Source organism: Pinus tabuliformis, chromosome 8, assembly GCF_031772625.1.
Source record: "Pinus tabuliformis cultivar Carrire ecotype Pingquan chromosome 8, CPIR1, whole genome shotgun sequence".
NCBI classification, from domain to species: Eukaryota; Viridiplantae; Streptophyta; class Pinopsida; order Pinales; family Pinaceae; genus Pinus; species Pinus tabuliformis.
This window is the reverse complement of record NC_142294.1, coordinates 742,584,795-742,602,126: the sequence shown is the minus strand read 5'-3', so window position 1 is coordinate 742,602,126 and position 17,332 is coordinate 742,584,795. Positions and strand designations below refer to the sequence as shown.

General features: G+C 38.2%; 1 protein-coding gene across 2 annotated transcripts; it reads left to right on the top strand.

The window, feature by feature from the left end:
* The first annotated feature begins 294 nt into the window (after nucleotides 1-294).
* Nucleotides 295-9,291, top strand: LOC149237707 (uncharacterized). Of its 2 annotated transcripts, none has more exons than XM_089372757.1 (3): nucleotides 295-760; nucleotides 7,235-8,635; nucleotides 8,755-9,291. In XM_089372757.1, exons 1-3 carry the CDS (start codon nucleotides 661-663, stop codon nucleotides 8,850-8,852), a joined length of 1,599 nt encoding a protein of 532 aa, XP_089228883.1. In that variant the 5' UTR covers nucleotides 295-660; the 3' UTR covers nucleotides 8,853-9,291. The 2 variants fall into 2 exon arrangements, with proteins under 2 accessions (XP_089228883.1, XP_089228884.1); XM_089372758.1 differs by lacking the exon at nucleotides 295-760 and adding an exon at nucleotides 810-1,221.
* The last annotated feature ends 8,041 nt before the right edge of the window (nucleotides 9,292-17,332 follow it).

Below are 17,332 nucleotides of genomic sequence, written 5' to 3'. Positions count from 1 at the left end.
TATAACATTATAGTATATATTCCCCAAAAGAATACCAAAAACTTACGAGTGTGCCAACCACCATGGCCAATGATAAAACAATTATTCTAATAAATATAAACCATGTAAAAACATTTATTCTAATGAATATAAACCATGTAAAGAAATGGAAGGCAAATAGATTTATTCTAATTCCAAATTCCAAAAATAATAAATAACTTTATTTATGCACACCGTAAAGAGCAACATCATAGATTTGAACACGACACCTCGCGGGTAACAGAGTCCCTTTTGAACCTTGCGTTCCAACACTTGTTCCAAGGAGCGCCCATTCAATCTTAAAGACGGCGGTGGTTCAAGTTAACCTCTTTAACCTGCCCACAACCTCTAATCATAATTTTCGCCGGGCTCCATGCGTGCAACGCAATGCAAGGTGAGTTTTTTTGAAGGACTTCGTGAAGGCAAATGTGCTCGGAATACTCGATTGCCCCCGCCTTCTTCAAAGCTACTACAACACCATGCTTATTCTGTGTGTGCGGTAGAGGGCCGCACCCAACAGCAACAGAACACCAATTTTTCTGGCCATATAGCCTGAGTTGCGCCCTTGCGAAATCTGGTTTCGTGGACACCGTCTGCGATTCAGAGAATTCATCCATGCCTGCTTGAATCCTTCCGGCCACCATGAAAGGAGGCTCCAGGGAATTTCAGGGATGGGGGAACAAGCGAGTTCAGTTCGAGGAGCCTCATAACAAGATGCCCAAATCATCCGGAACATCGTCCGGTAGGTCCTATCGTGTGAATGAATCCCTCTGGTTTTGGGTTTGATCCTTATGTATATTATGTTTACTTTTGAAGTGAGTCTCAACAATAGGAATGATCAGATGCAATACTTAAACCTAATAACAGCATATATATAGTTGGCCCTTTGGGCTGTTAGATATGGAAATTTTCATCGAAAACATCCAACGGCATGCCCACTTTACGCAGACATGCAGAGCCATTTCTAACGCATGGCTCAGAATATGAATTTGGGCCTTACGGACAGTTTTCTTTCACGAAGATAACATACAGCCATTGGTAATCTGGGGATTCGGGCCATTTCAACAGATTCTTCTGTTTTATAAGCTTTAATGTCAGAGGTGGATCTCAGCAGTCTTGCTAAATTACATTTGGAGTTGGCCCTTTGTAATTGTACACAGTAGCGCCTACTGGATGGGGTTGTGGTGCCAGGCGTAAATAAATGTAATATTCATAACAGAGCTGGCCCTTATTTTTCTATATATTCCCAAGATTTAATGTTTAGATGGGCACAAAGCTACCCTGGATTTTGCAAATAGCTTCAAAGTCTATGCTCATAGTTTAGGGATGCTGTTTAAAATTTACCTTGGGGGTTTATCTTTCTGGCTATCTTTAGATATTGATTTTGTGATGTTTATCCTTGAAAGACATAGTTTCCATTATGTGCTGAACATAAGTGTGCCAGTACAAGTTTCTGCCCAGTGGTTGTTCATACGTTAGAAACATTTTCCTGAAAGTGACGGTGAGCAATGAACAAAGTTCGTAAATTATATTTTCCCAATCGATCAAGATTTTCGTATTCTGCCGCGCCACATGCAAATCTTAAATGGCGGAAATCTTGGAAACAGGTTTTCACGTTTAGTAGCTATTTTTATTTTAATATGGTAAAGAGTGCCCCACCAACTGGGAATACATGACGCTCCTTAAAACATTCCCTGGTATTTACAGGAAAATGAGTTCCTCTTGTTGGGAGTTGGGGTGTTAACTACCTTGGGGTTTTTGCACCTTCTCTATATTTGCTTCCCTAAGCTGATAGGCTTTCAATTGTGATTGCAATTTATGGACGTCTCTAGATAGTCAGTGTTCTGCAATCATAACCATGATATGACACAAACGAGAAATGTCTAGTTTGGTATTTTAATTAAAATCTGTGAATTGAATGCCATGTAGACACTGGAGTCGGAGACACTTTAAGAATTCTTTCTGGTCAGGTAGCATATGTAGACGGTACGTATATGGCCTTTCTATATATGCTTCTGGGCAGATGTAGGCACGTTGAAGCTGCTAATGGCCATTTCAAGCCCTTTCTGGAGAGAAATCAAAGGTGCTGTTTTCTTGATCTATTTATTGTGCTTTTGTACTCTTCCCTTGAATCTTTAGAAATATTTGTTTTTTAGCAACATGGTACCGACCTTGCATATCCTTTTTCCTAAATCCTTTCCTGTTGGACCCTGAGAGGAGCTTAAACCAAAAGCAGTAACAATTCTCGGAGAAGGTTCTTTGCAGAAGCGATTGTTTTTGAAGAGAAAGGACACCTAGCTATACCACTAACATAAAGAAGAACAGCTAAAATGTATGACAAATATAAACTAATCCTTGGTCTTGATTGGATATTAATTGTTTAGGAAAAGAGTCTGATTGCAATGTTACCTAATCTTTGTCCTTGATTGGAGACTAAATGTCGAGGTCGACAAGTCTGACGCATGTTTTTAATATTCCATGATAAGCATGTGAGGGAAAAAACGATTTACTCTATAATACGAACTTGGAAAGAAGACATAGGAAGGAGATAAAAAGATAAGGTAATTTTATTCATTTCCAACAAGATGGTTGCAAATAGGTCAAAGAGACCGTAAAGTACAATAATGTGGGATACAAAGTGGGAGTGCAAAAATCACTCCTATAGAGTAGATATAAGAGCAGCAAGGTAAAAAGAAGATCTAAACTACGCTATACTAGATAAGATTTTGTATAGTACAATGAAAAGAGAGAGCATTTTGGTGATGTGGAAACATGTGAGTACTGTTGAGAAGTTGATAACCCAAGAATAACTCCTCCAGCAAGGGGGAGGGGATGATGTCTTGCCTAAGGGGCACTGATCAACCAGTCCCTCTGCTCCTACTCCTAACACAAGAAACTAATTGAGCAGAGAGGTGCATTTTACAACGCAGTATGAGGGAGATGTGTAATTCCTTCTGTGCTCAATGTCCATATTAAGTAACATAATTTTATATCAACTTTATATAGGAATATAAAGCAAGTGAAAGTAAAAAAAACTTATTTTTCCAATTTCTAGTACAAGGAAGATGTGTTATTATTAAAATCTTAATATGGACAATGTGGACCATAAATAAAATATTTAAATTTTCATGTTGAGTAAGATATTTCAATGTCAACCATGCATATATTATATAAAGCATTAGCCCCAAGGGTTAGCTCAAGTGGTCTAGAGCCAGACGTGAAGTACTTTGATATTGTTTCTAGTTGTTGTTGATCACGTGTTTGACTCTCTTTGATTCCTTTGGGGCGAGAACTCGTAATCAGGGCCCACGATTTACCCGGTTTACCGTCCACGAAATGTGTGGAATTACTTTGGGGTTTTCCGTGCTTTGATATATATATATATATATAATATATATATAAAGCAAATGAAAATTAAAAATATCTTAGGTGTGTTACTGAAAATGAATGAGACATGTAATTCTTTTTATGACGAACATGGAGTTGATACATGGCATAATATATATATATATATAGAGAGAGAGAGAGAGAGAGAGAGAGAGAGAGAGAGAGAGTAAATCCATCTTAATCCCGGATGTATCAAGCATCGAGAGGAATCAATAATCAAATCTCTCAAGCTGCAAACCTTTATTCAAGTTGTGCACTCTAAAATAGGTTTGTACCTTGAGAGATTTGATCCCTGTTAGCGCTTGATAGATTTGGGTTAAGATGGATCTATGTTGGTGATAGATGATTGAATGGAGGGTCTGGACAAGCTGGGAGTTCTCCTTGCTTGGATATGGTAGCCATATGTCGAGTTTTGGAGGAAGCCCTTTGTTTGCCTTTTGTTGTGTGAACAATCTTGGGATCTAAGACAACACCCCCTTAAGGGCCTTACAATGTGAGCAAGGGTAGTTTCTCTGGTCTTGACAGATCTAATCTTTGATGAAGTGCTACTATCTACTTTCCTCATTTTGCCTTTGTCTGATGTGAGCATTGGAAAGAATGAAATGATCAGGTTGGAAGTTTTTTATCTTGGAGGTGGGTTGTTGGATAGAGTGAGATCTAAGGCTGAGGTCCTCTTGCATGTATAGGGCCAGATATCTCTTGTCCGAGAACCAAAAGACAATCAAGAGAGAGTTTTGAGACTTCATGAAAAGACAATGGAACCATCCTCTAATCTTGTAATGTATGAGATACATGAAGATAAAAGTTTTTCTTTGTCTTGATCTTTGAAAATGGCAGATCTAGCGAATCTTGTTGTTCAATGTGATATGACGATTTGTCTTGACTCAAAGTCAATGAGAAGTTGAGAACCCACCAAAAACTGCGCAAACAGAATCCTAAGAACATGCATCCAGTGTCATAGTGCGTGAGGGTGGTGAACAATAGGACTGTCTCTCAGCTCCATGAAAGGCCATCTTGGGGCTTAGCTCCCCTAGAGTATCTACCTTGGTAACTCACATATAGTGTATGAAGATGTCCTCTTTGATAATGTTATTTAACTCCTGCTTGGTTGGTAAGAGTCTATCAGGGGCTTTAATAGAATATCTAGAACGGGCATTAAAATTAAGAGAATAAAGGTTGCATTCATTTTTTTTCAGTTCACTCTAGTTACATATATTACTCTCACACAACATCAATGTCCACTTTAATATCTCTATGTCGCAGCCCTGAGGGCTAGCTCAATTGGTCAAGTTCCCGTTGCTAAAGTACCTTGCTAATGGGAGGTCACGGGGTCAATTCTCCTCGACGCCCTTGGGGTTAGGCTTTGCTAATAAGCTGGCGGGATGTGATCCCTTCAGGTGGATCTGCCTAGATATTTCCTTGGAAAAAAATCTCTATGTCGCCCAAGAGCATATATAACACAATTTGATTTTTGGTATGACTCACTCATGTGTTACATCTTTCATGACATATCTTCTCAATTTATCTCTCATGTGAATATTCTTCACTCATCTCTCGACTCATAATATAATTAATAACTTTCTAAATATAAAGGTTTGTGATAGTATTGATTATGTGTGTTGATACTCATCAATGCTTCCTCCATAGCAGCATGTAAAGTTATTGAATACTCCTACATCAAACAAAAACATCTACTTACCTTGCAACTATACACTCCAACAAACTGTTGATCAAGAAACATCATTTAAATGACATGCAACTTCTTCTTTTCAAATACACCAGAACCCTTTTTTGTGCCTTTAATTTCTACAACAGGTTTGTCATCTCTTTCGCTTATGAAAGAAAAATCCATAATTCGATCAGAGGGCTATGAGTTCTAAGCAAGACTGTTAATGAGCACCTTCTATGTTTTCGTTGTAGACTACCATAGACTCTTTTTTCTGGTTATGTTTTTATAATAAACAATGTTGGTTCAAATATTTTCCTGGGTTACTATTACTCTAGGTTCACTCATGGTTTCTTTAATACTTTCTTAGTCTTTTTCATCAGAATTTTTGGATTAGTTTTTCTCCTGATTACTGGAGGCTCTTCTCTGGGTTGTTGCTGTCTTCTCTCCTGATTTTTGGGGACTTTTCTATAGCAAAAACTGTCAGCTACAATGACACCTAAATAGATCAAAGACCATTATTTTCTTATCTTAATCCCCTAGTCCACAGTGATAATGTGAGCTTAAATGAATGGAGGGACTTGAGTGAAAATTTTAAGACAATTTTTTTGTCATTTAAGATTCTAGAACAAAATAAAGTCTTGGGTTTGTTGTGCTTCTCATGGATGTTGTCGTCAATCAAGGGATCCATAAATGTGCCCGAGATAAGGTATCTTCTTCCAGGCAAACAAAAAAGTTGGGAAGACCTTGGAAAGTACCAGAGACACAGACCTAGAAGGTGAGAGTAGCCCTGCTAAAGTGCACAACAGTCTTGTTATGTGGAACGTGATTCTATGGGACTACCGCTATGTGAATTCAGCTTTGACCTTGTAATGGTGGGTTATCAGCAGCAAACACAACAGAACAGGCAAATGACAAGATGAAACAATTGAACATTCCAATGGCATTCGTCTTTTTGTTTTTTTCATTCAGAAAATGCTGTCTTGTCTTTAGTGGTGCCTTTTATGGTAACGTTTTTGCAGTGATTCTGCAGTGTTCAACTTGTCAGGGGGTTTCTCTTCTGCTTGATTCTTGTTTGACCGCAAGGGTTTTCCCTTTGGTCTGCTTTTTTCTTGTTCTACATATTTTTATGGGAGTTTGGTCTCTCCATACTGTATGTGCAGCTTTGTTCAGACTTCTCAGCCACTTTCTCAGCACTTCCTTCAGAAGCATTCTCTCTTACAAGCAAGGGTTTCTTGAAGTTTGAACAAATGACATCACCTTTGATCTTGATTTATCTTTTCCTGCATTTTAAGGCCACTGTGGCTCTGATACCATGTATGCATTTTACTTCCAGGATCAGTTAGTGAGAAAAACATGCATTGATACACACACAGATTGCGGATAGTGAAGACTGCATTGAGAATTTTGTTGTACACTCTTTCACTCTTCACACTTGCAGTCTCTATGCTTCTAGTCAGTCTTCATATGTTATAACTTACACCCTTTGGTAATTCACATGACTCATTAACAAGTTACATCTTTCATAACGTATCGCTATTTTTTCACTTATCTCTTGGTCTCACTATTAATCAATGACCTCTTAAATATTAAGACTCATGACAACATTATTTTTGTTGGGCTGAATTGTGATGCATGAAATAACTTGGAACGTTTCAGTTGTGGCAAAAGTGATCCATATATTTTTGGTTGTTAAAGACTTATATCCCATGTGCTGTACAATTTGCAATTTGGGTGGTCTGATGAAGGGAGGGCATTCTGTGAACTATTAAGATGTCTTTTCATGTTTTGAATGAACAGAAACATATTTACTTGTTTTTGGTCAAGATGTCTTTCCATGTTCTGAATGAGCAGAAACATATTTACTCGTTTTTTGTCCAGGTAGTCTGCCCTTCGTAATTAACTTATTAAGTTTATCTGATCTTTGATGGCACTTCTATTTTGATTGATGAATTTGGCCATGATGTTTCTTTGATTTATTATTTTGTCAAAATGTAATGCTTTTAATTCAATTCTCCTTTCTTTTCATGTTTAAATGGATCCTCTGTTTTGTCCTCACCATGTGATATTTGTTTCTTGCAACTGGTATTTTCTCTTTCTTGTTTTGTCTGAATTTGCAGTTTGCACTCAGCAAGCATTGTCTAACTTGGATGATTTCTATAGGGGCTTGGAAACCGAGCGGATGGTCTTGGGAGAGGGAATTTTGTGAATCAGTTGGCCTCTCATGGGATCAAGTTTGTGACAACAATAATGAATTGGAAGGTTTTGAAAATATTTTACAGTGGGATGATTCAGCTGCACTAGAGGCCTTTAAGATGGCCAAGCAGAGGTACTGGGAGAAAGTCAATGGACTTTCTTGTGACATCCCTTTACCAAGTCCAGACTTGTATATTGATGAAATTGACTGGAACTCACATCAACAAGAAGATTGTGAGTTGCCTGACCGAAATGATTCTTCTTCTTCAGAAGAATACAAAAGATCATACTATAAGCGCGGGGCTAGAGGGGGATATCGAGGCCGCAGAAGAAATATATCTAGAGTGGCAACACGAGAGCATAGGAAACCCACTGATAGGAGTGCACCTTACACTGAGAACATTGCTGTTCCCACTGGATGGCCTGACAGTGGTCAAAATACCTCCACAGATGCAGCAGGTTGGAAAAACCAAAGTTCTACGGAAATGATGAGGCCAATGGAATGGAATGGGAACAGACAAAATGTGACAGTAACATCTAAAGATTGCACTCAAAATGAGGCAAATGCTACCATGGTTCATACAGGATGGGATGATCAATTTGGTTCTGGATCCGGTGTCAAACCTACAGGTGGGTCAGGTTGGGGAATCCATGAAAAGAATGATGCAAACTCAACGGGGTGGGAGCAGCAAAAGGATTCTGGATGGAATACAAACCCTACACGTGGTGCAAATTGCTTTGCTAATGAAAATGCTATGGAAACCTCTGCAGGTTGGGGAAACCAGACGGAGCCAACAAAGGATTCAACAATGACAACTAAGACTGGGTGGACAGATTCTGGAAACGTTGCGGGGGCTCCTATTTTTTGTGGAGATCATGTTGATAGTGGATTCAATACAGCTGCAGGTAGCTCAGGATGGACATCATACGAGGAAGATAAATATGCACCTGTGGGCTGGGGAAATGAGAAGAAATCTGGATGGGGTTCTAAGCCAATTGATAGAACAGGGTGGACAACCCCTGATAAAGGTACTTGTTGGGAGAGTGGAGCTGGCTGGCGATCTCCTTACATCCCTCAGGAGCATCTTGTTGCAACTGAGTGGGGAGGTCAGTTTCCTGAAGCAGCACAACCTCACTATAATAATCATGTGTTTATGCCTGCACAGTGGAACTCTGCACCTCAGGCTGCACAACAGTGGCAGAATCAACATATTACTTGGAATACAGGAGCTCCAGATGCTCAATATCAATTCAATAGCAACTGGAGAGGTCCTCCTATTCATTCATTTCATCAAGGAGGTGTGCCGGGTTGGTTTCAACCTTCAACATATTCACAAGGCATTTGGCATCCATTAAATTCTAATCAAGGCATGTAAAGGAGCACTTTGTCGTTTGGGACTTTTTTGTAGTTATATGACATTTCTCTTTGCACACTATTCTTTTCACATTGAACATGTGAGTTTAATTAGCATAATTGATCTTTTCAGGTTACTGGCATCCCCAGCCCCAATATAAACAGGCTGGCTACCCTGTGCCCAACTGTCAGTATGCTCATAGAGTTAACAATAGACGGAATCAGAGATGAAGAATTGGGGCATTAAAGCAACTGAGTCGCTGTGTGGGGTGTCTAACAAGCTCAGTGCTGTGCAAAATATGGCGATCTAGCCCTTAGTATGGAGTCCTTTTTACTACATTTTGTTTCGAGAGAAGTATTTAATTATTTTTTTGTTCTATGTACATATGTATGTAAAACAATGTCTTTCAGTATATATCAAGCAGAAAATGGTGTCTATGCTTTATAGGCAGGTAAGTCGACTTTGTATGATAATTATCCTGAGACTTATAGTTGTAAGGAGACGATGGCTATGTGGGTGGTTTTATCCTTAACAATATAAAGATTGGTATTTACCCACTATGAAATTTAGACATTGCAACCGAGGGGATTTTCGCCATTTATATTATGAATAGTTCAAGTCTCCTTGGTTCACTTATTAAGAGTATTTCACATTTGTTGATATCATTCATTGATGTATGTACATTTACCTATTGGGATGATATTGAAGGAAGTTTTTCTTGACAAAGGCAATGGAAACATAGTTGCATGGATTTTCTAATTTTTCGTAATTTTACATCTACGAAACTGTGTGAAATGTGTTAATTGTTCTTTGTGAAATTCAGCTTCTAAATGTACAGGTGCTTATATCGAAAGTTATTGAAGATTGAGATCATGAGTCTCAAATTTGGCAGAAACCAGGGTGTCATGTTGTGGTAGTTCTTTGCCATGTTAAGCTGTGAGTTCTGAGTTTTCAATTTGTCTCCAAGCTATGGAGCTATTGAAGTTCTGATGGGTGTTTTGGAATTCACTGAATTCTTGAAGCCATTCTTTGTTGCATCAAGAAAGATGGCGAAGACAATGAAAGTCCAAAAATGCATCAGGTCATGATTTTGCAGATCATGCCTGTGTTCAGGTGTTGAGCATTTCGACATACAATCGTTGTTCAAGAATGAGTTGTTGAATGATAACGAAAGCTGAAATATTATAAATTATCTTTATATTGAGTAATATATCCCTTTAACCCTCAGGGGGGCAGCTTAATTTGCAATGGCCATGATATGAAATATTATGTAAAGTATATGATCCAAGATTCAAATCCCCCGCCATGTGTGGTTCACCTAGGGGTTATAGTGGTAGCGGTCGGAATCAACTTTCTGTCACGCGAGTATGAGCCCTGCTCAGTTGCCGATTCCTCTAGTAAAAAAATATATTAACCATTTGAAATAGACAATAGGGAAATCAATCTTGAGCAATTTGTTTTCTTTTGTAGAAGAGTGTAAATCTCATGTGTAAATACTAAATAGGTTGTGGTAACCATGAAATTTAGACATGGCAACTGAGGGAATTTTTGCTATTTATAGTAAAAATAGTTCAAGTCTCATGTGGTACACTTATTAGGAGTATTTGACATTTGTCAATATCATTCATTGATGTATGTTCATTTACTTATTGGGATGATATTGAATGACATTCTTCTTCACTTTCTTTTAGATGAGAAAGGCAATGGAAACATAGTTGCGTGATTTTTCTAATTTTTCGGGATTCTACATCTCTACAAAACTGTGTGAAATGTGTTAACTGTCCTTTGTGAAATTCAGCTTCTAAATGTACAGGTGCTTATATCGAAAGTTATTGAAGATCGATATCACGAGTCTCAAATTTGGCAGAAATCATGGTGTCATGTTGTTGTAGTTCTTTGCCATGTTAAGCTGTGAGTTTTGAGTTTCCAATTTCTCTGCATGCTATAGAGTTATTGAAGTTCTGATGGGTGTTAGGACTTCTTGAACTCTTGAAGGCATTCTTTGGTGCATCAAGAAAGATGGGGAAGAGAATCAAAGGCCAAAAGTGCAGCAGGTGGGAACGATTTTACAGATCATGCCTGAGTTCGGGTGTTTAGCATTTCCACATTCAAATATTTTTCATAAATGAGTTGTTGAATGATAACTAAACCTGAAATATTATAAATTATCTTTATATTGAGTAATATATTAAGTTATTAACCCTTTGAAGTTAGACGAAAGGAAAAACAAACTTGAGCAATTTGTTTTCTTTTGTGAAAGGGTGAAAGGGTATAAATCTCGTGTAAGTACTAAATAGGTTGTGATAACTATGCTAGGAAGTGCGTTACGGCAGTTTTTTATTTTTTCATTACTTTATTTTCATTTTTAAATGGTGTAGTTATTCTCATTTTACCATGTGGTAGGCCTTCTTAAGGTATCAACCAATGCCTTGTCCTTTCTTTTTTTTTGGTGGGAGGATGAGTCTGGAAAGCTTCCTTTCGCTTGTCTCGATTGTTGGATACCTTCTTGATGCCTTGTTTAAAATTTATTCCATATTTTAAGAAATGCAGTGCTCATAAGCAATCCGATAAGAGATGCTAATGGTTTTTTCAGCCATCATCATTCACCAGGGAATAGATCTGGTCCATTGTGATTCGTGAATTTTGTAGCAGTTTATAACTTCAAAAATTTTCATATTTCATCATTCTTTTATGGTATGTGTGCAGGATGCTGCCGAGAGTCTGCCGATTCAATTGCAGCAATGGTGAAGAGATAAAGTTGTCATTGTGATACAGAGGTGAATAGTCATGAATGCCTATTAATCTGTACGTCGGACAAGGGGCAAACTTTAAAGGATAGTGGCATGGCTATGTGTCTTCTTTCAATTTCATCTATGACTAACAAAATAGGGTAGTCATTGCAGCATCATATGGGTAGTCTTCCATATGATCGTGCATAATCTTTCATTATGTTTTCATGGGCATATCTATTTTTTTGGGTGCAAAATGCATCTTACATTTTGTTTTTCACGGGTAGCTTTGTTCCCTATTCAGGTGCTAGCTCTGAATAAATTTCGAGTTACTGAACCTTTTTTGTACAAGGGGACTTAGATCGTTAATGGTTGTTCTACATAGATCGTTTCATCATCATAACAATACGGATTAATGTGAGAAAAGTAAAACATGAAGGCACTAATTTAGAGCTAGGCCATATGAAGGATAGATAAAGCATGTATAGGTAGTAAGAGGTAGTTCTAATGATAGTATTTTATGTTGGTCAACATCGGGCGTCTATTGGGGTTTGTTCAACTTGAATATCACAGTAAAGGTGGCTAAATTTGTTGCAGGAAAGGCCTTTAGGGGTTCTTCCTTGCAGAAGTTCTTTCACATTTCTGTACTGGGCACTATTTTTTGTAGGGATACTATTTACATCCCTCAGCATATTCTTTTTGGATTTGTTATGGTGCTGGAATCTTGGAACAGTCAGAGCAGATGTAGCATGGTTCTTTGCTGAACAATTTGTTGGTCTGACGAGATCGTTATCTTTTGTGCTACCTATGTTCATTGCACACGTTTATATGCTGAATATGCCACTTGAAGATCGGTATGGAGAAGTTTTTGTTGTATTTTAGAATCATGAGTACCAATGTCAGCAACACCCATGCCTTGTATCATATCTACCATATTTGTAGCTTAGTCGATTTTTACCACTGCATCTTACTGCTTTACATCTAGTACACCATTAATGCTTTTAATCTGCGACCAGTCTTTTGCTTTTCTAGGCACTTAGACTTTACTAGTGGAAGCAATTTTCTGATGCATATTCTAGATTGACGACTCGAGATTTTGTCTCTTTTATTTCTTGTTTTCTTATTTCTACGTCTCTTTTTCCAATCATGGCTGAGAAAGCACTGTTTTGTCCTACGTTGCTACCTGTTAAATACTAAACATGGAGTGTGGTAATGTGCCAGAGTCACGTGCGTTATATTTGAGCAGAGAGCGAGTTCAGCGTATGGAAGGTCTGTCTTAAAGAGTATATGGGTTTCGATCAAAGTGAATTCAATCTTAGGCATTGGAAATCATGAGCAAAATAAACTCGATTGCCGGAGTATCTGAATTTTGATGGTATATACTATACGGCAATTTGTTCCTGGCCAAAAGTACCGAATTTCCCATTTGCCTCAGTTGCACATTTGATATGCAATCTGTTTTATCTGTTTTGAGCACACAGCATCATTTCAAGGAAGAGAAACAAGGCGCTGTGATGTTTTCCAGTCAACAATTTCCTAAAGTTACGAATACGATATGGATCATCAGATTTTTGGAAAGAAATGTATAGGATACCTGTAGATTCGGCATGTATGAAAACTCTAAAAATGGTGTAAGTATATTAATTTATTGATATATCCATTAGAGTTTTGGAAGTTTTTATAGGATACCTGTAGAGTCGGCATATATGAAAATTCTAAAATAAGTGTAAAATTACTGATATATCCATCATACATCACCGCAGAGCATAATCCTCCTCCCTGATGGGTGCCATCTAGGTTTGCCAGCTGGTATGCCTTGTTGGCACCTGTCAAGAACCCTGCCCCTCGCAGAGCATAATCCTCGTCCCTGATGGGTGCAATCTAGGCGTGCCAGCTGGTATGTGCCTTGTTGGCACCTGTCAAGAACCCTGCCCCTCCCCGCCTGGCAGGACGTTCTCTGGTTGCCGTACTCCATATACTGTAATTTTTTAACATGTAATTTACTTTGCGCAGCCTCAAGCCTGTAGTCGAGGATGAAATTGCTGGCACCGTGTATTTTTGTTAACATGTAATTACTTTTCCTTTGCCTCAAGCCCATAGGCGAGGATGAAATTGCTGGTACTTCGTTGGCCTTTATCGAATAATTAGTTCATAAAGAAGCTCTTATCATAAATTGGGTTACAGAGAGTGAAACATGTTACAAATCTGATTTAAAATCAAGCGTGGATGGTTAACAAATTCTTCTCAACCACTTGAAATGGTTGATAAACCTAATTGATGATATCACACACAGTATATATCCGGGTCGTGTACAATCTATAATTAAATTAATAAATATATATTTGTGACATGTGTACTCATTTGTTTTCGAAGGAAAAAAAAGTGACATTTTATATGTTTAAATTAATAAATATATATTTGTGACATGTGTACTCATTTGTTTTCGAAGGAAAAAAAGTGACATTTTATATATTTAAATTAATAAATATATATTTGTGACATGTGTACTCATTTGTTTTCGAAGGAAAAAAATTGACATTTTATATTACAGTAGAATAAAAAACACATTCTGCAAGTGCGGAAGGCACTGTTACAAAAAAATTGGAGTATAATAGAGTTATCTCCATAAAAAATTGGAGTATGTTATCTCCATCAGCATATTAAATGTAGGCGGTGCACCAAACGACCGTTAATAAAAGTAAATTTCCAGGGCATGCACATCATACTCATACTTCATTAAATTTCAAAATACTGGATTTGTCACCAGGTTTTAAAACTAACATAACAGTATCCAATATAAACATTCCATCTGTCCTTCACAAAGCTAAGACAACTAAAATAAACTTGGATAGATATAATAAATTAGTTCTGAAATAATTCATAATGAAATATGTGACTGTTGTAACACTGACAGATTCTTCCAACCAATGGGTCTCAGCAAGCAGTTGCAATCTCAGCTTTGATAGAGCATTGGCTTCTGTATTTTATAGGTCTCTCAGCTTTGATAGAGCATTGGCTTCTGTATTTTATAGGTCAATAGACATGAGTGAAGGAAATCTTTTCAAACAGCGGTGAATTCACCTTAATTAAGCCTACCAAACCACTAACAATACTGGCTTTAAATCTAATATGATAATCATCTTCATGGTATAAAATTCCACCAAGATGGCTAGTGTTCGCAGGTCCCCAACAAGGTCCACTAAAGAAACCGCAAGAAATCTTTGTCAACCTATAGCTACTCCCCTATCTGACGTGGAATTTTAGTACGAGTGACCCTTTGACAGAGTTGAGATGCAATACTTATCTGTGCAAATACCTGTAAAGTGGGAATTGAGGGCATTTCGAGATAACCAAATGCCTTGGAGCACTAGAGATGGAATTGTTGTCAGCGCTTGAGATCTTATCTCTGAAGTTTGAAACCAAACTGAGGCAATACTCGTTATTTGTCCCAATCCAAATATTTTGCAGACCTAACCACTCATTGATATCCTTCTAAATCTGAACAGAAATAGTAATGAATGGCCATGTGAGTGATATCCTTTTCTGCAGATTTACATAGATTATAATAACTAGGACCTCGTCTTTGCATCTTCTTCAATTTCCAGGTTAGTATTCTGTTGTTGAAGCCAAGCCAAATATGAATAATGGTCTTTTTTGGTGCTTTATCCCTACAAATTTTAGACCATCACAACTTACATCAGCGTGTGGAGCACAATACACAAGGTCATCGTGCACCTTCTCCTAGATTTATTCTTAGACCGCCCAAGACCTCTGGGTCCTCAATTATAATGTGACTTCTTAGCGAGATGTACTCCCTCTGTGCAAAGTAAATGTTAACTTCCAGCCCAGGTGCCATAACTCTATAGATTCATTGCCCAAGACCTCTGGGTCCTCAATTATAATGTGACTTCTTAGCGAGATGTACTCCCTCTGTGCAAAGTAAATTTTGACTTCCACCCCAGGTGCCATAACTCTATAGATTCATTGCCCACAACCAAATCTAAAGTAAAATGGCACAGCTAATTTAATCTAATTATCACCTTAGCAGGTAGATAAATGTTATCACCACAGCCCATAATAACATTGGCTCCACTCAAGGGTTTTGATCCTCGAGTGCGAATATTTTTTTAACAGAAATGAAAAGAGTCGATCTTAAATCCGCGTCTGGTCACAGCTAGTACCCGAGAAATAAGCTACATGAATGTCTCTAGTAGTTCAATTCGTTGAGGATTTGAGTTTGAGCATACAAATTTAATCTAAATCCTCAATCTAGAACTCCACATTACAAAAGTTTGTTCACATTCCAACTAAAGATTTCCCAAAATGTCCCTAAGATCTAAATATATTTGCATCTGATTCTTAACTAATTGTCACTTAAATTTTCACTGGCTTCTTGTTTTCCTTGGCGAGATATTTTTCGCCTTTTTTTCCAACTTGGGTCCATCCTAAGTCATCTGATGAATCTGGCTGGTCACACATTTGAGGATGATCTCTACTAGTAGTGTTGTCATTTTGGCTCCTTAATGGCACTTCCACGTCTGCGTGATCAGCCCAAGAAGTTACATGTCTAGTTGTATTTTCTAAAGAAGCACAAGAGGAAGGATTGTGCTTAGCTCTGTTGAGTAGGTTCTTCTGAAGTTGGGTCCGGTGGATTGTTTATGACCACTATTTCTTCTTGCATGTCTTTTTCTTTTTGCTTATCCTCTGCCTTATCTTGGTGTTCTTCATTGTTAAAATCGGATCAGTGTTCTCTCTGGGCGCCTTCCCATCATTTGTGCCTCTGGCTATTTTTGAGCTATTTGCATATTGGTCGTTTTCATGGCATTGGGGTAGTTTTTCACTGTGTGCATTGTCTCATAACATGTTCGGCACTTAAAGGAAATATTCTCATAGTCGAGCTTTTGAACACATATGTGAGCATATGTGGCGCTGAGATAATCTTCTATTTTTGGGCTTCAACAATGGAAGACTCCAATTGCATACCCAATTGCCTTAAGTGAAGAGAGATTCCATAGATGTAGGGGCAGATTTAGAAGTCAGACCCAAATTGGAGCCGAATAAATTAAATCAGTAAGAGGATCGAAGGAAGGGGACCAAGGCTACATAAAAAACCCTGCGCAATGCCAAAACCAGGGACCATTATTGAAAATAGCATTATTATTTTAACTGTTTGAAAATCACCACAAAAAAGCCACGAGCCAAAGGATAAATGTTAAACTCATCAGATAGAATGGGTTCCATATCTCTGAGATCCATTGATGAAGGTCAATTAAGTGAGGCTAGAGACCATTGAATTTGCAAACTAAACCTCTTTGAAAAACACAATGCATCACTAATGGCTTTTGCCCCTAGTGTTATAGACATTTTTGTGCCTTACAACTCTAAGCATGAAATGTCCATAAACCAAGGGCTCCTAAGTACCTAAAAGTGTTGTTCTAACTCCTAAAGGAACAAGGTCAACAAATTACAGCTTCTCCCAGAAGTTCTCCACCAGAAACTACTCAAAATTGGTCAAAACTGGATCAGTGCACTTGCTCCATGGCCAGGGTGCTATGCAGCGCACCTTGTACACACGGGAAGTGCGTTGATCAGTGCACCTAAATACACTGTGAGGGTGCGATGGACGGGAAAAGACAAGTGGCAGAGACAGTTTGCGAGGTGGATGATCATGGAATCTTCCAGAAACTTCTCATGGGACACTTGCCTCTCAAAATCGCCCAAGGATGAGTAAGAGATCAATGAGATCTCCAAGTGGCATCAAGAACTATCAGAGACAAGACACTAATAAAAAACCCAGAGCTGACTCACACCTCTGCAAATATCTATATATAGATCTCTCATCCCAGAGATCCGGGGGTTGGAAGGCTGGAATTTTGTACATTGCAGAGAATCGCTGTTGGTTTTGAGATAGAGATCAGTGTATTGGGTGATTTATGCTTTGTTGGAGGTGAAGAGGGGATTCCTTTGCTGGGGGGTTGATG

Coding starts and splice junctions, on each gene's coding strand:
- LOC149237707 (XM_089372757.1), top strand. CDS start 661: ATGAAAGGAGGCTCCAGGGAATTTCAGGGATGGGGGAACAAGCGAGTT. Junction 761..7,234: donor ATCATCCGGAACATCGTCCG/GTAGGTCCTATC, acceptor TGATTTCTATAG/GGGCTTGGAAACCGAGCGGA. Junction 8,636..8,754: donor TCCATTAAATTCTAATCAAG/GCATGTAAAGGA, acceptor TGATCTTTTCAG/GTTACTGGCATCCCCAGCCC.